General features: G+C 43.5%; 1 protein-coding gene across 1 annotated transcript in view; it reads right to left on the bottom strand.

Moving 5' to 3' along the window:
* The window catches only part of MROH8 (maestro heat like repeat family member 8), a 74,650-nt gene that overhangs the window by 33,543 nt on the left and 22,009 nt on the right, over nucleotides 1-19,098 (bottom strand). Inside the window, exons 9-12 of the mRNA XM_054467146.2 lie at nucleotides 11,485-11,620; nucleotides 7,246-7,370; nucleotides 4,705-4,857; nucleotides 1,320-1,480 (exon numbers count right to left, since the gene is read on the bottom strand). Of these exons, the coding sequence (XP_054323121.2) occupies nucleotides 1,320-1,480; nucleotides 4,705-4,857; nucleotides 7,246-7,370; nucleotides 11,485-11,620 (575 nt within the window). The remainder of the gene's footprint in view (nucleotides 1-1,319; nucleotides 1,481-4,704; nucleotides 4,858-7,245; nucleotides 7,371-11,484; nucleotides 11,621-19,098) is intronic.

The following is a 19,098-nucleotide window of genomic DNA, read 5'->3' on the forward strand; positions in this document are numbered from 1 at the left end:
CGCATTCTTTTTTTTCTCTGAATGGGTAAAAGTCTTCCATTATTTGATTTAGTTCAGTTTAGAGAACATAATAAGCACTACACCAAGATATTATGTGAGAGCCATTCACTTAAAATAATATTTTCAAATAGTTTAAAGCAGGGAAATCTCTTCTTAAATAAAATAGTTGCCCAGAATCACAATAGAGAAAGCAGATAAAAAGAAGCGCTGCTCTGGTTAAAGTGGGGTGGGGGCATGGAACTTTATTCTGAAGCCTTCCTGCCCCATCCATAGGCATCTTTGTGGAACTTTCCAGGGTGCCTCCAAATGTGAAAAACACTAATCGAAAAAACCATCTTTACACCTACTATGTACCCACAAAAATAAACAAAAAACCCATCCTGTTTGATCCTCTCTCTGATTCCATTCTTCTTCATGTATGCGTATTTACTTTTTAAATGTATATATTTATTGCCTTATTTTTAGGCAAAATCATTCTCAAGTGAGTTGCAGACATTATGACACTTTACCTCTAAATAACTTTAGTATCTTATCTCTTAAGAATAAGGACATCCTTCTGCACAACCACAGTATTTCACACCTAAGAAAATTACACTAATTTTTTTTGTTTGTTTGTCTGAGACAAAGTCTCACTCTGTCGCCCAGGCTGGAGTGCAGTGGTGTGATCTTGGCTCATTGTAACCTCCTCCTCCTGGGTTCAAGAGATTCTCCTGCCTTAGCCTCCCAAGTAGCTGGGATTAGAGGTATCTGCCACCATGCCCGGGTAAATTTTGTATTTTTAGTAGAGACGAGGTTTCACCATGTTGGCCAGGCTGGTTTTGAACTCCTGGCCTTAAGTGATCTGCCCACTTCTGCCTCCCAAAGTGCTGGGATTACAGGCGTCAGGCACTGTGCCTGGCCAGAAAATTACACCAATTTAATATTCTAGTATAGAGTCCACATTTAAATTTTCTCCAAGCTTTCTTTTATAGCTTTTGTTTTTGAACCAGGATCCAATCAAGGTCACGCAGTGCATTTGGGTATGTTTTTGAATATCTTTTTATCTAGGACAGTTCCCTCACCACCAGTTTTACTTCCATGATGTTAACTTTTTTGAAGAGTCCAGTTCAATTATCTTACAGAATGTTTTTCATTTGGGGTTTGTGGGATTCTTTTCTGATGATTATGCATTATGTTCTGATTTATATCACCAGCTTTATGTATACCGTGTTTTCTCCACAAGACAATCATTAGATTTTTGAGGGCAACCATGTTTCACAATACCCAGAGCTGTGTCACATATTCCAATTTAATCCAGAGGCTGTACGGGGTTCTGTTACCTGTTATATGGCACTGGATGACACAGAAGGAAGCTGAGCACTATATCTGTGTACTTGGGTCTCGATATAAATAAACTCACGGTATTTATGATTTGTTGGCGGACTCTAGGCTGGCTGATTATGGATAACTGGGCACAGATAACTCCCATAATTTCTGGCACCTGAAGAGGAAAAAGAAATTACTAAGACTGTAATCCTATAGGACACTGATGGTTACTGAGGATATTGTGGCCATTTCTGAAAGGTCCTGGGGGGGTGACTTTTTTTTAAAGACAGGGTCTTGCTCTGTTGCCCAGGCTGGAATGCAGCGGTGCAAACACAGCTCACTGCAGCCTTGAACCCCTGGCCTCAAGTGATCCTCCCACCTCAGCCTCCCGAGTAGCTGGGACTACAGGCACACACCACCACACCCAGGTCATTGTTGTATTTTTTTGTAGAGACAAGATCTCTCTATGTTGCTCAGGCTGGTCTTGAATTCCTGGGCTCAAGCGATCCTCCTGCCTTGGCCTCCCAAACTGCTGGAATTACAGGTATGAGCCACTGCGCCTGACCCCTAGGGGTGACTTTTAAACAAACTGTTTATTATTTTTTAAAGTTTATGATTAAAACTACTTAAAATATATCTGTATGTGTGTATACACATATGAAGGATTTGGAAAGATCTATAATCAAAGCTGTCAATACTGTGTTTTTGAGGGATAGAATATTAGATTTTTTTGCTTCTATATTTTTTCTAATTTTTCCTCAATAATTGATGTATTGATTTTATAACAAGACAAACTAATAAAAGCGTTGCAAGGAAGCTGGGCTTTTTTCCACTGTGACTCCGAGAATGGCAGTGGAGTCCTTACCTATCTTCTTCCCAGAGATGTCCATCAGGCTCAGGTAAGGGAAACAGGAGCCACTGGGCTTTGGTCCATTTCTCTGCTTGGACCACTCTTCCCACCCACAGACGCATGGGCTCCTGTCTCTGTGGAAATGTCAACTTCTCAGAGAGGCACACCTCAACCACTTAATATAAAATGGTCATCATCAGCACCAGTAGGCTGGGCATGGTGGCTCATGGCAGTAATCCCAGCACTTTGGGAGGCTGCGGCAGGTGGATCACTTGAGGTCAGGAGTTCAAGACCGGCCTTGCCAACACGGTGAAACCCCATCTCTGCTAAAAATACAAAAAATTAGCTGGGCGTCATGGCAGGTGCCTCTAATCCCAGCTACTTGGGAGGCTGAGGTGGAAGAATCACAGCAACCTGGGAAGCGGAGGTTGCAGGGAGCCGAGACTGCACCACTACTGCACTCAAGCCTGAGCAACAGAGCAAAATGCTGTCTCCAAAAATAAATAAATAAATAATAATAATAATAATAATAATAATAATAATAATTCTGGCTAACAAACACAAGGGTAAATTTACTGGGGTTTTGGGGAAAGATTTTCTTCCCTGAATAAAGACATACAAAGGAAGGCAACATCTTTCTTCTTCTTGGACATAGTCTACTCTGCTCAGAAAGTCCAAAATTGTTCTGACTACCTTATGACCACATGAACAGACAAGGCAGAAGGATGAAGAAACCCCTGGGTCTTTGGTAACACCATTGAATCACTGAATCGATCTTGGAAAATACTCTATGTCCAGACTTGTTATTATGTGAGAGAATAAATCCTTTGGTTAAACTTCTACCTGCTGGGCTTTTTTTGCTGCTAAAAGCACCCAGCTGATACAAATGCCCATCTCACCATGCTCTTATCATGTTATTCTTTTTGCATCTTTGTTATTTTAATAGGTTAAAAAAAAGGGTGCTCATTTGTTGTTGTTTTTTTTAATTTGTTTTATTTGTTGCTGTTTTTTGAGACAAGATCTCCCTCTGTCGCCCAGGCTGGAATGTAAAGGCATGATCATGGCTCCCTGCAGCCTTGTCTTACTGGGCTCAAGCAATTCTCCTGCCTTAGCTTCCCAAGTAGCTGGGAACACAGATATGTGCCACTATGCCTGGCTAATTAAAAAAAATTTTTTTGTAGAGATGGGGTCTCACTATGTTGCCCAGGCTGGTCTTGAACTCCTGGGCCCAAGCAATTTGCCTGCCGCGACCTCCCAAAGTGCTGGGATTATAAGTGTGAGCCACCATACCCGGCCAGTTCTCATCATTCTTAAATTATTTTTTATTTGTACCTAAGTACAATATGCACATAATTTAAAATGTCCAGTGGTATTTCAAGCTTCTTTCCTCCCTATTCCCCAGGTCTGTTCTCCAGAGAGAACTACTTTTATCCCTTTTGTCTCCTCCAGCATGTCCTTCTCTATTTCTAAATAACATAACTATATAGTTATTTCTTGATGTATTAATTTTAGATACATTTAGATAAATTCTCTTAATTTTGATTTCTAAGTCTGCCTCCTTCTAGGGTCACTTATGGCTTTTTATTTACTTTTATTTATTTATTTATTTTGAGGCAGGGTCTCACTCTGTCGCCCAAGCTGGAGGGCAGTGGTGCGATCTCAGCTCACTGCAGCCTCCGCCTCCTGGGTTCACGCAATTCTCCTGCCTCAGCCATCCAAATAGCTGGCAATGCAGGTGTGCACCACCATGCCTGGCTAATTTTTGTATTTTAAGTAGAGACAGGGTTTTGCTATGTTGCCGAGGCTGGTCTCGAACTCTTGAGCTCAAGCCATCTACCTGCCTCGGCCTCCCAAAGTGTTGGGATTACAGGCGTGAGCCACTACGCCTGACCACTTACAGCTTTTTAAATCTTGATACCTTTAACCCATCGGGATGAGTATCTAAATTAAAGTTATTCTCATATGTGTTAGTTATATCTCCCCAAAAAAACTCTACTCTTCTAGAAAATATGGACCGCATCTTTTTTTTTTTTTTTTGAGATGGGGTCTCGCTCTGTCGCCCAGGCTGGAGTGCAGTGGTGCGATCTTGGCTCACTGCAACCTCCACCTCCCGGGTTCAAGCGATTCTCCTCCCTCAGCCTCCCGAGTAGCTAGGACTACAGGCACGTGCCACCACGCCCAGCTAATTTTTGCATTTTTAGTAGAAACGGGGTTTCATCATGTTGGCTAGGATGGTCTTGATTTCTTGACCTCATGATCCACCCACCTCAGCCTGCCAAAGTGCTGGGATTACAGGCGTGAGCCACTGCGCCCGGCCATGGACCACATCTTAGATTAAAAAAAAATCTCCCTCCCTAGTTACATACACAGTGGTTGTTTGGTGTATGTTTACAGAATGGATATTTGTGACTAAATAGACTAAGGCTTTGACCCTGTACTCATGAGTAGTCATCCTCAGCTGAACAGGACAAGCAGAGACTTCAGTACCTGCAGGGATGAAGAGGTTCTACTGGCTTTTTGAACCCAGGAAACGGCCAGTGAAAGTTTACCTTCTCAAATTTGGACTCTGCATTTTTCGCCAAAGTTAGCAGTAATTCTCCTGCTGATCGCTGGATGCAGGGATGTTTCAGGTTTTTCAGGGTATCAAATGTAGTCATTATAAACTGGCAGAGCTCATCTGAATCGAGAAAACCTTCAAAGACCTGAAATGATGTAGGAAAATGAACTTCCAAGAAATAGGGAAATATGGTATGATAGAAAGTGCCCTGAACAAGGACTTGAGTCTAAGTTAACAATCAGAGAATTGGACAAAGATGTACAAGGCTGTTTTATTTGAGTCTTGTGGTTTTGTTTCGTTTTTGGAGATAGCATCTTACTCTGTCACCCAGGCAAGGGCACAATCATGGCTTACTGTAGCCTCAACCTCTTGGGCTCAAGTGATCCTCCTGCCTCAGCCTTCTGAGTAGCTGAGGCTACAGGCACCTGCTACCACACTCTGATAATTTTTAAATTTTTTTGTAAAGACAGGGGTCTCACTATGTTGCCCAGGCTGGCCATGAACTCTTGGCTCAAGCGATCCTCCCACCTCAGCCTCCCAAAGTGTCGGGATTATAGGTGTGAGCCATGCACCCAGCCCAGTCTTGTTTACCATGGTAAAAAGGTAGAAGCAATCCAAATGTCCACTGCTAGCATCTGTGCATGGCCTTTTGCTGCTCTGACACTGAGGCTGGAGTGCAGTGGTGCAATCACAGCTCACTGCAGCCTGGACCTCCCAGGCTGAAGTCATCCTCCCACTTCAGCTTCCTGAGTAGCTAGGACTACAGGCGTGCACCACCACACCCAGCTAATCTTTTTATTTGTAGAGATGAGGTCTCATTATGTTGCCCAGGATGATCTCGAATCCTGGGCTCAAGTGATCTTTCCGCCTTGGCCTCCCAAAGTGCTGGAATGACAAGGGTGAGCCACCGCATCCAGCCTGCTGCTGACATTTAGAAAGAAGCTTTATTGACCAGGTGCAGTGGCTCATGCCTGTAATCCCAGTTGTTTGGGACCCTAAAGCGGGAGAAACACTTGAGCCCATGACTTGAGACTAGCCACTTGGCCAACATGGAAAAACCTTGTCTCTAATAAAAATACAAAAATTAGCCAGGCGTGGTGGTGCATGCCTGTAATCCCAGCTACTTGGGAGGCTGAAGGAGGAGAATCACTTGAATCTGGGAGGCGGAGGTTGCTGTGAGATGAGATCGTGCCACTGCACTCCAGCCTGGGCGACAGAGCAAGACTCCGTCTCAAAAAAAAAAAAAAAAAAAAAAAAAAAAAAAAAAAGCCTGGCATGGTGGCTCACGTCTGTAATCCCACCACTTTGGGAGGCCAAGGCAGGCAGATCACCTGAGGTCAGAGTTCAAAATCAGCCTGACCAACATGGAGAAACCCCATCTCTACTAAAGATACAAAATTAGCCGGGTGTGATGGCACATGCCTATAATCCCAGCTACTCAAGAGGCTGAGGCAGGAGAATCGCTTGAACCCAGGAGGCGGAGGTTACAGTGAGCCAAGATTGCGCCATTGCACTCCAGCCTGGGCAACAAGAGCGAAACTCTGTCTCAAAGAAACAGCCCCCCACCAACAAAACAAAACAAAACAAAAAGAAAAGAACAGAAAAAGAAAGAAACTTTATTATGAGATCTTCAGAAAGAGTCATACTTTTATAGGACAGGACTTAAAAAAAAAGGCCCTAATGTTACACAGCTAACAGGTTTCCAGGCATAATTAAAATGCCTTGTTAGGAGACAACATACTAAAAGAGTGTGTCATTCTGTTTCTCATTGCATTTGGTAGTAGATAAAGTCCTTCACATGATTATAATAGGTACAATCTACTGGGCACTTACTATGTGACAAGCATTTAGCAAAGCATTTTCCATACGATATCTCATTTAACAACGACTGAATTGTAAACAGTGTAAATTGTAAAAAAGAAATTATAAAAACTGTCCCAATTTTTACAGATCTCCATCGCACAGATGAGAAAACTGATGTGCAGAGAGATGAAATTACTTGGTACCTTTCACCCCACATGAGTAAGATCTGTGGGTTTTCTTTATTTTCCCCTATCCCCTAGCATACCTGGTACCTGGCAGATGTATAAGTATTTATTGAATAATGAATAACTACATTAATTTAAAAATGTCTGGCTTGTTGGATCAACCATACTCTCTTGCAGCTCCTTTTTGTGACCAGCATTTACGTCTGCAAGAGACTGGCAATTATTAATAGTAGGAGCAGAGCTGGTATGAAGTGAAATCCAGGGATACTGGCCTCAATGGCAGGTTGACCTTAACCCCCAAACTAAGAAGGCAAGGTGTATATGGGCCAGGAAGATGGTGCCTTGTCTCCAAACTACGGAACGTTTAGAGACCACATTCCCTGGGCAATTGTGTATGGTTTTGTTTTATAAGAAACGACCAGAACTTTTTCCAAAGTGGTTTTTACTATTTTACGTTTCCATGAATAAATGCAGGAGACTTCTGGTTGTTCCCCACCCTTGCCAACACTTCTGGCTGTGGTTATAATTTTAGCCATTCTTATTACCTGGGCAATTCTGAAGGGACAGCTGTAGAAGCATTTAGCGGCAGAGCTGTAGAGCTCCAGGAATTCTCGACATTTTGTCAATGCTCTTTTCAAGCTTTGCTGATTTTTCTTGTCATGAGTGATATCTGAAAAGAAAATATAAAATATTAATACTTTCTGGCTTCTTTTTTTTTTCTTGATTTTACAGGTCTGGTTGATATTCAGTTTAAAGTGGATCCCAAGAGCTCACTCTTCTTTTTCACTTGAACAAAAATGCCTGGGGGAGGGAGTGTGTGTTCATCTGAAGGCTGATTTATTTCTCTTTTCTTCTAGAACAATACATAAAAAGAGCCAAAACAGAAAACAAAGAGGAGGTCGAGGCAGATGGATCACTTTAAGTCAAGAGTTCGAGACAACCCTGGCCAACATGGTGAAACCTTGACTCTACCAAAAAATAAAAAAATTAGCCAAGCATGGTGGCGCTCTCCTGTAGTCCCAACTACATGGGAGGCTGAGGTGGGAGGTTCACTTGAACCCAAGAGGTGGAGCTTGCAGTGAAATGAGATCACACCACTACACTCCAGCCTGGGTGACAGAGTTAAGACCCTGTCTTTTTTTTTTTTTTTTTGAGGCAGAGTTTCACTCTTATCGCCCAGGCTGGAGTGCAATGGCGCGATCTCAGCTCACTGCAACCTCTGCCTCCTGGAGGTGATTCTCCTGCCTCAGCCTCCTGAGTAGCTGGGATTACAGGCATGCGCCACCACACCCAGCTAATTTTGTATTTTTAGTAGAGACGGGATTTCTCCATTTTGGTTCAGACTGGTCTCGAACTCCTGACCTCAGGTGATCCACCCACCTCAGCCTCCCCAAGTGCTGGGATTACAGGCATGAGCCACCATGCCCAGCCAACCCTGTCTTTAAAAAGAAGAAGAAAAAAAAAAAGCAAAAGCAAAGAGCTTTTTGTAAGACCAGAGCATTTGAGTGATTTGTGAGTACAACCAAAGCATGCTACCTTATTTCCCCACTGGTGAGGAATTGTGAGGGGTCTCCCTACGAAGCTTAGGTTCCCAGAAAAAATTGCCCAACTTTATACTGTGTATGATAATTCTGATATCAGAACTCTTCATCATGTGTCAAGTATGCCAATGCTCCTTGTGGTGTCTTGTTTTTCTCATGTTTTATTGTGACCTAATATTTGCTGGAAATTCGTAGATGGAAAATTTATCTTTGAGCCCTTGGCTGAGGATACTTTCTCTCCAACCAGAAAATAAGTTCCCTGGGGGAAGGTATCTTGTTTGTCTTGTTTACTGATGCATCACTAGAACAATAAATGCTTCATAACTATTTGCTGAATCAATAATCAACTGTATTTCTTTGGCTGTATACCTGGTAGAGATTGCTCATACTCAGAGGTGCCCAACGACAGGACAGTTGCTTTGGGAAGCATGGAGCTTCCTCATCCATGTGAAGCGCAGACCGAGGCAGAGGAACTACGGTTGTGTGTAGCTTAACAACAGGGATACGTTTTGAGAAATGCACTGTTAGGCTATTGCGTCACTGCATGAACATCACACAGACTATACTTTTTTTTTTTAAGACAGAGTCTCTCACTCTGTCACCCAGGCTGGAGTGCAGTGGTGCGATCTCGGCTCACTGCAACCTCCACCTCCCACGGTTAAGCGATTCTCCTGCCTCAGCCTCCTGAGTAGCTGGGACTATAAGCCCGCACCACCACGCCAGGCTAATTTTTGTATTTTTAGTAGAGATGGGGTTTTGCCCTGTTGGCCAGGCTGGTCTTGAATTCCTGACCTCAGGTGATGGACCCTCCTCGGCCTCCCAAAGTGCTGGGATTATAGGCATGAGCCACTGCGCCTGGCCTAATTTTTTTTTTTTTTTTTTTTTACATTCTAAAGTGTTTTTGTTAAAAACTAAGACAAAAACACATGCTAGCCTAGGCCTACACAAGATCAGGATAATCAATACCACTGTCTTCCATCTCCACATCCTGCCCCACTGGAAGGTATTCAGGGCAATAACACGCATGGAACTGTCATCTCCTATGATAACAATGCCTTCTTCAGGAATACCTCTGAAGGGCCTGCCTGGGGATGTTTCACAGCTAACTGTTTTTTTAATAAGTAGAAGGAGTCATGCTAAAATAATGATAAACTGTATAGTAAATAAATGAACCAGTAACATAGTTATTATCATTACCAAGGATATATACTGTACCTAATTGTAGGTGCTATACTTTTATATGACTGGCAGTGCAGTAGGTTTGTTTACACCAGTATCACCACAAACTTGAGTAATGCATTGTACTGTAATGTTATGATGGCTACAATGTCACTAGATGATAGAAAACTTTCAGCTCAGCTGGGTACGGTGGTGGACACCTGTAGTCCCTGCACTTTAGGAGGCTGAGGTAGGAGGACTGCTTGAGCTCAGGAGTTGGAGACCAGCCTGGGCAACATAGTGAGACTTTGTTTCTTTTTATTCTTTTTTCTTTCTTTTTTTTTTCTTTTTGAGATGGAGTCTTGTTCTGTCACCAGGCTGGAGTACAGTGGTGTGATCTTGGCTCACTGCAACCTCCACCTCCCAGGTTCAAGCGATTCTCCTGCCTCAGCCTCCCAAGTAGCTGGGACTACAGGCTTGTCGCCACGCTCAGCTAATTTTTGTATTTTTAGTAGAGACGGGGTTTCACCAGGTTGGCCAGGATGGTCTCGATCTCTTGACCTCGTGATCCACCCGCCTTGGCCTCCCAAAGTGCTGGGATTACAGGTGTGAGCCACCGTGCCAAGTCGAGACTCCCTTGTGGGGTGGGGGGAGGGGGGAGGGATAGCATTGGGAGATATACCTAATGCTAGATGACGAGTTAGTGGGTGCAGCGCACCAGCATGGCACATGTATACACATGTAACTAACCTGCACATTGCGCACATGTACCATAAAACCTAAAGTATAATAATTAAAAAAAACACACACACACACACACACAAAATAATAATAATAAGGCTGGGTGTGGTGGTTCACACCTGTAATCCTAGCATTTTGGGATGCTGAGGCGGGCAGATCACTTGAGATCAGGAGTTCGAGACCAGCCTGGCCAACATTAAGTAACATTTAGTAGAGATGGTGAAACCCCGTCTCTACTAAAAATACAAAAATTGGCTGGGTGTGGTGGCGGCTGCCTGTAATCCCAGCTACTCGGGAGACTGAGGCATGAGAACTGCTTGAACCTGGGAGGTGGAGGTTGCAGTGAGCTGACATCACACCACTTCACTCCAGCCTGGGCGACAGAGTGAGACTCCATCTCAAAATAAAATCAAATAAAATAAAAAGAAAAATGTCAGCTCCATTCTAATCTTCCGTGACCCATACATGATCAGTTGTTGACTGAAATGTCATTATATGGTGCATGACTGTACTTGGTAGGGATGGAGTAGACTGAGATTCAAACACTGGGGGAATGCTGGGTTAGATATCCTCTAAAGTCCCTTCTAACCATGGAAGTCAGTGATTCATTCCTTGACCACACTGGCCCTCTCTCTTTTTTTCAAACTCCTCAAGCTCCTGCCTACCCAGGTTCCTTTCCTTAGCCATTCCTTCTGCCTAATACACTCTTCTTACCTCTTCAGGTGGCAAACTGCTCTTTATTCTCTGGATTACTTTTCCTGAACCCAGCAACTAGATTTGATTCTTACTCATGGCCCCTGTAATTTCCCTACATAAGGACATTAATTTTCCTGCAGCCTTGACCTCCTGGGCTCAAGCGATTCTCCCACCTTCGCCTCCTGAGTAGTTGAGATTATAGGCATATTCCACCATGTCAGCTAATTTTTAAAATCTTCTATAGAGAAGGGGTTTTCCATGTTGCCCAGGCTGGTCTTGAACTCCTGGGCCCACGCAGTCCTCCCGGCTTCGCCTGGCAAAATGCTATGAATATAGGAGTGAGCCACTGCGCCCAGCCTCACTCCTACTTCTGACCAAACTAATCACTCTAGTTTGTCCACAGGGCCACATGTTAGCCACTCCCTGGCTATGCAGATGGATGACAATGATGGGTCTGATCTAGTGTTAGGATTCTAATTATTAAGTTAGTGTTGCTTCATCTCTGCCTACGGACCATGTATCTTTCTCTTTATGAACTACTGTAAAAGGCCTTTCCAGAACATGGGGACTGAATGCGTAAGGAGGGCTGGTGCTTATGTTGTGCTGGAGACTTCACTCAGGACCTCGCGGCCTTCAGCAGTGCCTTACACTTCAGCCTCAGGGTGATATGCAGCAGGGAGTGAATGCCCTCTGCAGCCTCCTCGGCCACCTTTTCCTGTGGGTCCCCACAGAGTAGTGCCATCAGAGCCACTAGGTGTCCAAGTCTTTGGAATCGCAGTGGAAGCTTGAGAAAGAAAAAGAAAAATGACATCAGAATACACGTGCATTTAGTGCCTTCGATTTGAGTTGTTGAGAAGTAATCCCAATTCTACTCTCAACTCAAGGGAAGTGTAAGGGTCACAATCAGCCTGTAGATCTCTGCAGGGTTCATATTTAACACAGGTAGACACGGTATAGCCAGTAGATGGTGTTATTAAGAAATAGGGAAATTCTAACCTAAGTAAACAATCTGAAAAATGAAAAAGCTTTGTGCATAAAGATGTTAATTCCAGCACTGTTTTTATTTTTATTTTTTAATTTTAATTTTTGGGAGTACATAGTAGGTCTATATATTTGTGGGATATACAGATGTTTTGATACAGGCATGCAACGCATAGTAATCACATCATGTAAAATGGAGTATCCACCCCCTCAAGCATTTATCCTTTGTGTTATAAACAGTCTAATTATATTCTTTTAGTTATTTTAATAAATTTTTTTTTTTTGAAACAGAGTTTTGCCCTTTTCACTCAGGCTGGAGTGCAATGGCACGATCTCAGCTCACTGCAACCTCCGCCTCCCCGGTTCAAGCGATTCTCCTGCCTCAGCCTCCCGAGTAGCTGGAATTACAGGTGTGAGCCACCGCACCCAGCTGATTTTTGTATTTTTAGTAGAGATGGGGTTTTGTTGTGTTGGCCAGGCTGGTCTCAAACTCCTGACCTCAAGTGATCCACCCACCTCAGCTTCCCAAATTACAGGCCTGAGCCACTGCAGCTGGCCAATAAACGTACATTTAATGTTACTAAATAAAAATGTATTAAATTTTTAATATTATTAAAAAATTACTAATGCACAATAGTCACCCTGTTGTGCTATAAAATATTAGGTCTTATTCATTCTAACAATGTTTTTGGTACCTATTAACTATGCCCACCTCTCCCCAATCCTGCCACGACCCTTCCCAGCCTCTGATAACTATCCTTCCATTCTCTATCTCCATGAGTTAAACTGTTTTCATTTTCAGGTCCCACAATATGTGAGAACATGTGATGTTTGTCTTTCTATGCCTGGCATATTTCACTTAGCATAATGACCTCCAGTACCATCCATGTTGTTGCAAATGACAGGATCTCATTCCTTTTATGGCTGAATAGTACTTCATTGTGTATAAGAACCACATTTTCTTTATCCATTCATCTGTTGATGGACACTTAGGCTGCTTCCAAACTTTGGCTATTGTGAAGAGTGTCGCAACAAACAAGGGAGTGCAGATATCGCTTCCATATACTGATCTCCTTTCTTTGGGGTATAGACCCAGCGGTGGTCTAAAGACCGCACTTTGGAAATAATTGCATGACAGTAGTAAAGGGAATTATCTTACAGCCAGTCTACGAGTACAACCATTAAAAATCGAGTATCTAAGGAATTTATAATGTGCTATTCTGCTAAGTAAAAAAGCTGAATGCGGCCAGGAGCAGCAGCTCATGCCAGTAATTCCAGCAATTTGGGAGGCCGAGGCGTGTGGATCACCTGAGGTCAGGGATTCGAGACCAGCCTGCCTGGCCAACATGGCGAAACCCCATCTCTGCTAAAAGTATGAAAATCAGCCAGGTGTGGTGGCGGGCACCTGTAATCCCAGCTACTCAGGAGGCTGAGGAAGGAGAATCGCTTGAACCTGGGAGGTGCAGGTTGTAGTAAGCCGAGATCGCGCCACTGCATTCCAGCCTGGGCGACAAGAGTGAGACTCCATCTCAAAATAAATAAATAAATACATAAATACATACATACATACATATATAAAATAAAAAATAAAAATAAAAAGCTGAACGCAAAGTTGAGATATAGCACTTAATTCTATTTATAAAATTCATTTTTTAATATCCCGCTTGATTATGGAAAAAAACCCATGTAATGTAGCTGGAAAAATCATACCAGAAAAAGAAATATAACTTTAAATAAATACTGGAGAAAACTGGATAAATTAAAATATTGGCTGGGCACGGTGGTTCATGCCTACAACCCCAGCACTTTGGGAGGCCAAGGCGGACATATCATTTGAGGTCAGGAGTTCAAGACCAGCCTGGCCAACATGGTGAAACCCCGTCTGTACTAAAAATACAAAAAAATTAGCTGCGTGGTGGCGCATGCCTGTAATCCCAGCTACTCGGGAGGCTGAGGCAGGAGAATTGCTTGAACCTGGTAGGCGGCGGTTGCAGTCAGCCGAGATTGCACCACTGTACTCCAGCCGGGGCAACAGAATGAGACTCCATTTCAAAATAAATAAATAAATAAAAATTAAAAATAATAAAAATAAAACATTAAAGTAGAAAAGATAAATGAAGTTAAGAATTTGGTTGGCATGCAGAATGCATAATCATCATTTGCTTGAGGCAGGCCACGGAGCAAGGCTCTGAACTCTCTCATGGCTAATGTAGAGGTGCACACAATGATCCATATAACATGATTCACGCTGTCCTTAAGATAAGAAGCAACTAGCCACACAGAGGAAGCATAGCTTTTCCTAGGGTTGAGATGGAAAGAAATTTCTTCCATGGCTCTACAGAAATAAGACACAGAAATATTGTGAACAGCGTTTACAATCTATTTACAGTAAACACAGCAACACGCAAAGCTATGTAACATCTTTAATTCACTGATATAACCTTCACTCATTCAATCAACCAATAAATACAGTGTCTGTTATGTGCCAGGAACTATGACTGGCACTGGGGATATAAGCAGTCAACAAAAGAGAATATCCCTGCTTGTGGAGGTGATGATCTAGTTGGGGAAACACAAAGTAAACAAAATAAATATGTAAAATGTATTATGTATCAAATGATGATAAATGTCATGATTAACAAAAATTCAGGGGAAAGGGATAATAATTGTTATTTTAGGATGGTCAGGGAAGGCCTCACTAATATTGAAATGAGAGATTGATACCTGGGAGAAGAGTATTCTGGGCAGAGAGAATGGCAAGCGCCAAGGACTGAGACGGTGTGTTTGGTGTTTCTGAGGAACCATAAGTAGGTTAGGTTGGCTGCAGCGATGTTAACGAGAGGGAAAGAAATAGGAAGTAGATGAAGAATGGGCCAGAAGGTGTCGCAACCTGTAGAACATTGCGAGGACTTTGGCCATCAGAGGGTCTTGAGCAGAGAAGGGACATGGGTTGACTTACATTTACTCAATCAATATTGAATTCAGCATCAACCACATGGCAGATTCTGTGCTAGGCAGACACTGGGGCTACTGTGGTGAACAAGACAAGTATAATTGCAAGGCACAGTGGCTCATGTTTGTAATCCCAGCATTTTGGGAGGCAGAGGTGGGAGGATTGTTTGAGCCCAAGAGTTTGGACCAGCTTGGGCAATATAGTGCAACCCCCATCTGTATAAAACATAAAACAATTAACCAGGCATGGTGGCACATGACTGTAGTCCCAGCTACTCGGGAGGCTAAGGCAGGAGCATTGCTTAAGGCCAGGAGGTTGAGGCTGCAGTGAGCTGTGATTGCGCTACTGTACTCCAACTTGGGTGACAGAGCAAGACCCTGTCTCACATTAAAAAAAAAAAAAAAAAAAAAAGCATAATCACTGGTAGAATTTACATTCTATTAGTGGGAAACAGATAACACAGCAGTAAAGAAAGAATCAAGCCAGATAACCTCTGATTCTAGACAGCCCTAGGAAGGAGAGAGTGATGAGACAGAGAGCAAGCGTAGGTCTGTCTGTGGTGAGCAGAGGCCCTTTTGAGGTCGAGACATCTGAACACAGTGCTGAAGAACCAGGAGGGGCTGGCTCTGTGCAGAGCTAGGGAAGGTCATTCCAAGCAGAGAAGGGAGCAAGTGCAAAGGCCATGAGGCAAGATGAGCCTTATGTGGGAAGAAGGAATGTAAAGGTGGCTGCCGTGTGGTAAGTCAGGGGAGTTAGGTGTAGAGAGGCAGACAGACCTACATCAGACACGACCCCGTATTCTAAGATCAGTTTGGAAATCACTGGATCAAAGAAGTGACATGGGGCAAAAAAAGAAAATGAAGAAAAATAAAACACAGGGGAGAAAACAAAGAAACAAATCAAAAGCAAGAATGACATGGGTCTGAAGAGGATGACTCTGGCTATATGTAGAGAACAAATTGGAAGTGGAAGCCCCCACCCCTACACACTCATGCACAAAAAAGAACTTGGAAGGTGCCAGGCGTGGTGGCTCTGCCTGTAATCCCAGCACTTTGGGAGGCCGAGGCAAGCAGATCACTTGAGGCCAGGGATTCGAGACCAGCCTGGCCAACATGGTGAAACTTCGTCTCTACTAAAACTACAAAAATTAGCCAGGCGTGGTGGCCTGCACCTGTCACTGAATGACAAACAGCTAATAACTTTTTTTTTTTTTTGAGATGGAGTCTCGCTCTGTCGCCCAGGTTGGAGTGCAGTTGCGTGATCTCGGCTCACTGCAAGCTCTGCCTCCCGGGTTCACGCCATTCTCCTGCCTCAGTGTCCCGAGTAGCTGGGACTACAGGCACCTGTCACCACGCCCGGCTAATTTTTTGTATTTTTATTAGAGACGGGGTTTCATTGTGTTAGCCAGGATGGTCTCCATCTCCTGACCTCGTGATCCACCTGCCTCGGCCTCCCAAAGTGCTGGGATTACAGGCGTGAGCCACCGCACCCAGCCCTAAGTTTTATAATCATAATATTAAGAACCCCCAAACTTTATCAAGACAAAAAAGGCCACTGAAGAATTATGCTCCTAGTTTGATTACTAAATGCTTGTTTAATTTTATTCTTTATTCTTAGATTTCTTTGAGAATATGAGAAAAGTTAGAGACCCAGATAATATATATCTGTCAAAACTCATTGAACTGTATACTTAAATTGGATAAATTCATTGTATACAAATTATACCTCAATAAAACTGATTTAAAAAAAAACTATGGACCTTCCTCAGAAAAATCGAGAAGAGGACAGGCGTGGTAGCTCATGTCTGTAATCCCAGCACTTTGGAAAGCCAAGGAAGGAGGACCACTTGAGCCCGGGAATTTGAGACCAGCCAGGGCAACATGGTGAAATCCCATCTCTACCAAAAAAACAATAAATAAATAAAAATTAGCCAGGCGTGGTGGTGTGTGCCTGTAGTCCCAGCTACTAGGGAGGCTGAGACAGGAGGATTGCTCGGGCCTGGGAGGTTAAGGCTGCAGTGAGCCATGATCATGCCACTGCACTCCAGCCTGGGTGACAGAATGAGATCCTGGCTCAAAAAAAAAAAAAAAAAGGAAAATCCAGAAGACTGCACCACACCACATACTGCACATTCTGCATATAACTTGTGGATGTTCACAGACCCCAGTGGCATCCAGGTTAACCACTCTCATATTTTGCAACTCTCTCTCTTTGTTTTTTTTGTTTGTTTGTTTTGTTTTTTTTGAGATGGAGTCTTGTTCTGTAGCCCAGGCTGGAGAGTGCAGTGGTGTGATCTTGGCTCCCCACAGCCTCCGTCTCCCAGCTTCAAGCGATTCTCCTGCCTCAGCCTCCTGGATAGCTGGGATTATAGGTGCCCGCCACCACTCCTGGCTAATTTTTGTATTTTTAATAGAGACGGGGTTTCACCATGTTGGCCAGGCTGGTCTCAAACTCCTGAGCTCAAGTGATCCACCTGCCTCGGCCTTCTTAAGTGCTGGGATTACAGGCGTGAGCCACTGCTCCCGGCCCCATATTTGCAACTCTCTGTAGGAAAATAATACGCTAAGAAAGATCTCCAGGACCTGGAGAGAGATTAACGTACAGGAGGGAATCATCTGAAACTCTCTTCTTTAATCTGTCGCCAAAATTAGAGGTCGAGGGTTGTGGAAGAAACAACAATGCATTGTTGGTATAGAATAACAGGGTAGTCAGTGATGGCCAGAAGTTACTTGCTTTTATTCACTAAAGAGAAAAAAGGAAGTAGCATAGTTGGAGGGGCTGCACTTACTTTAATAAGTTTGGATATCGTTTCAATGTGAGAAATAAAGGACTGACTGGAATGCAGTCCTTTTAAATGTGACTGTTAGAACATCTGTATCAGGAACAAAAAAATTATTTTCCCTCTTGTGCTTTGGGCAGGAAAAGAAAAGTAAAAAAGAAAGAAAAGAAAAAAAAAAACAAATTATCTGAAGAAAATTTTGGTATAAGGACCTAGCATTCCCACCCTACCAATCTCTCTTCCAATTCCCAGGCCTTATTATGCAGGTTGGAGAAATGATGGATGGGGACAGGAGACGCTCCAATGGCTAGAAAACCTGCTCAGGGAAGGGCAAAGAGATTATCAGGTGGAAAAAGGAGTAGACCCAGGAAGGAGGAACTAAGTTTTGAGGAATTCTTGTTAGAAGTTATGGAGAAGATTCTCAACCAAGAAGTGAGAGAGTGAGTGAAAAATAAAGGAGATTTTTTTCTTTTTAGATGGAGTTTCACTCTTTGTTGCCCAGGCGGGAGTGCAGTGGCATGATCTTGGCTCACTGCAACCTCTGCCTCCCGGGTTCGAGTAATTCAAGGAGAAGATTTTTTTAAAAGAGATAAGGTTGGGTGCAGTGGCTCATGCCTGTATTCCCAGTGCTTTGGGAGGCTGAGGCAGGAGGATTACTTGAAGCCAGGAGTTCAAGACCAGCCTGGGCAACAAAGTGAGACCCCTGTCTCTACAAAAAAAAAATTTTTTTTTTTGAGACGGAGTCTTATTTTTTTGAGACGGAGGCTGGAATGCAGCGGCGCGATCTCGGCTCACTGCAAGTTCCGCCTCCCGGGTTCACACCATTCTCCTGCCTCAGCCTCCCGAGTAGCTGGGACTACAGGCGCCCGCCACCATGCCCGGCTAATTGTTTCTGTATTTTTAGTAGAGACGGAGTTTCACCATGTTAGCCAGGAGGATCTCGATCTCCTGACCTCATGATCCGCCTGCCTTGGCCTCTCAAAGTGCTGGGATTACAGGCGTGAGCCACTGTGCCTGGCCTACAAAAAATTTTAAAAATTAGCCAGGCGTGGTGGCATGTGACTGTAGTCCCAGCTACTTGGAAGGCTGAGGCAGGAAGATTGTCTGAGGTCAGGAGTTCAAGGCTGCAGTGAGCTATGATGGCCCCACTACACTCCAGCCTGAGCGATGGATCAAGACCCTGCCTTGAATAATGATCAAAATAATAATGAGATGCCATAGAGGAGATGATTCAGAACTGAGAAGTGAGAGAGAGAAAGAGAAATGTGAGGATCTGAAGAGGTGCCATAGTACCACTCTCTTTGAGTTGCTGGGAGATGTTGAAGTTGATTTATTTAAATTTGCCTGCTGCACTCAAATATAATACTATACAGAGACTAGGCCACTGCGGGCCTCAGGTATTTTCAGGTTATAGTTACTATATCATTATGTTCCAGCTGTTGTGTTAAGCAATGGCGATGCAAAGATTTATCAACACAGCAACTGGCCCCAAGCTGCTCAGGAGAAGAGCAGATATGAAGACAATGCTAAGTGCTATGATAGTACATGA

This window comes from Pongo pygmaeus, chromosome 21 (assembly GCF_028885625.2).
Source record: "Pongo pygmaeus isolate AG05252 chromosome 21, NHGRI_mPonPyg2-v2.0_pri, whole genome shotgun sequence".
Classification (NCBI taxonomy): Eukaryota; Metazoa; Chordata; class Mammalia; order Primates; family Hominidae; genus Pongo; species Pongo pygmaeus.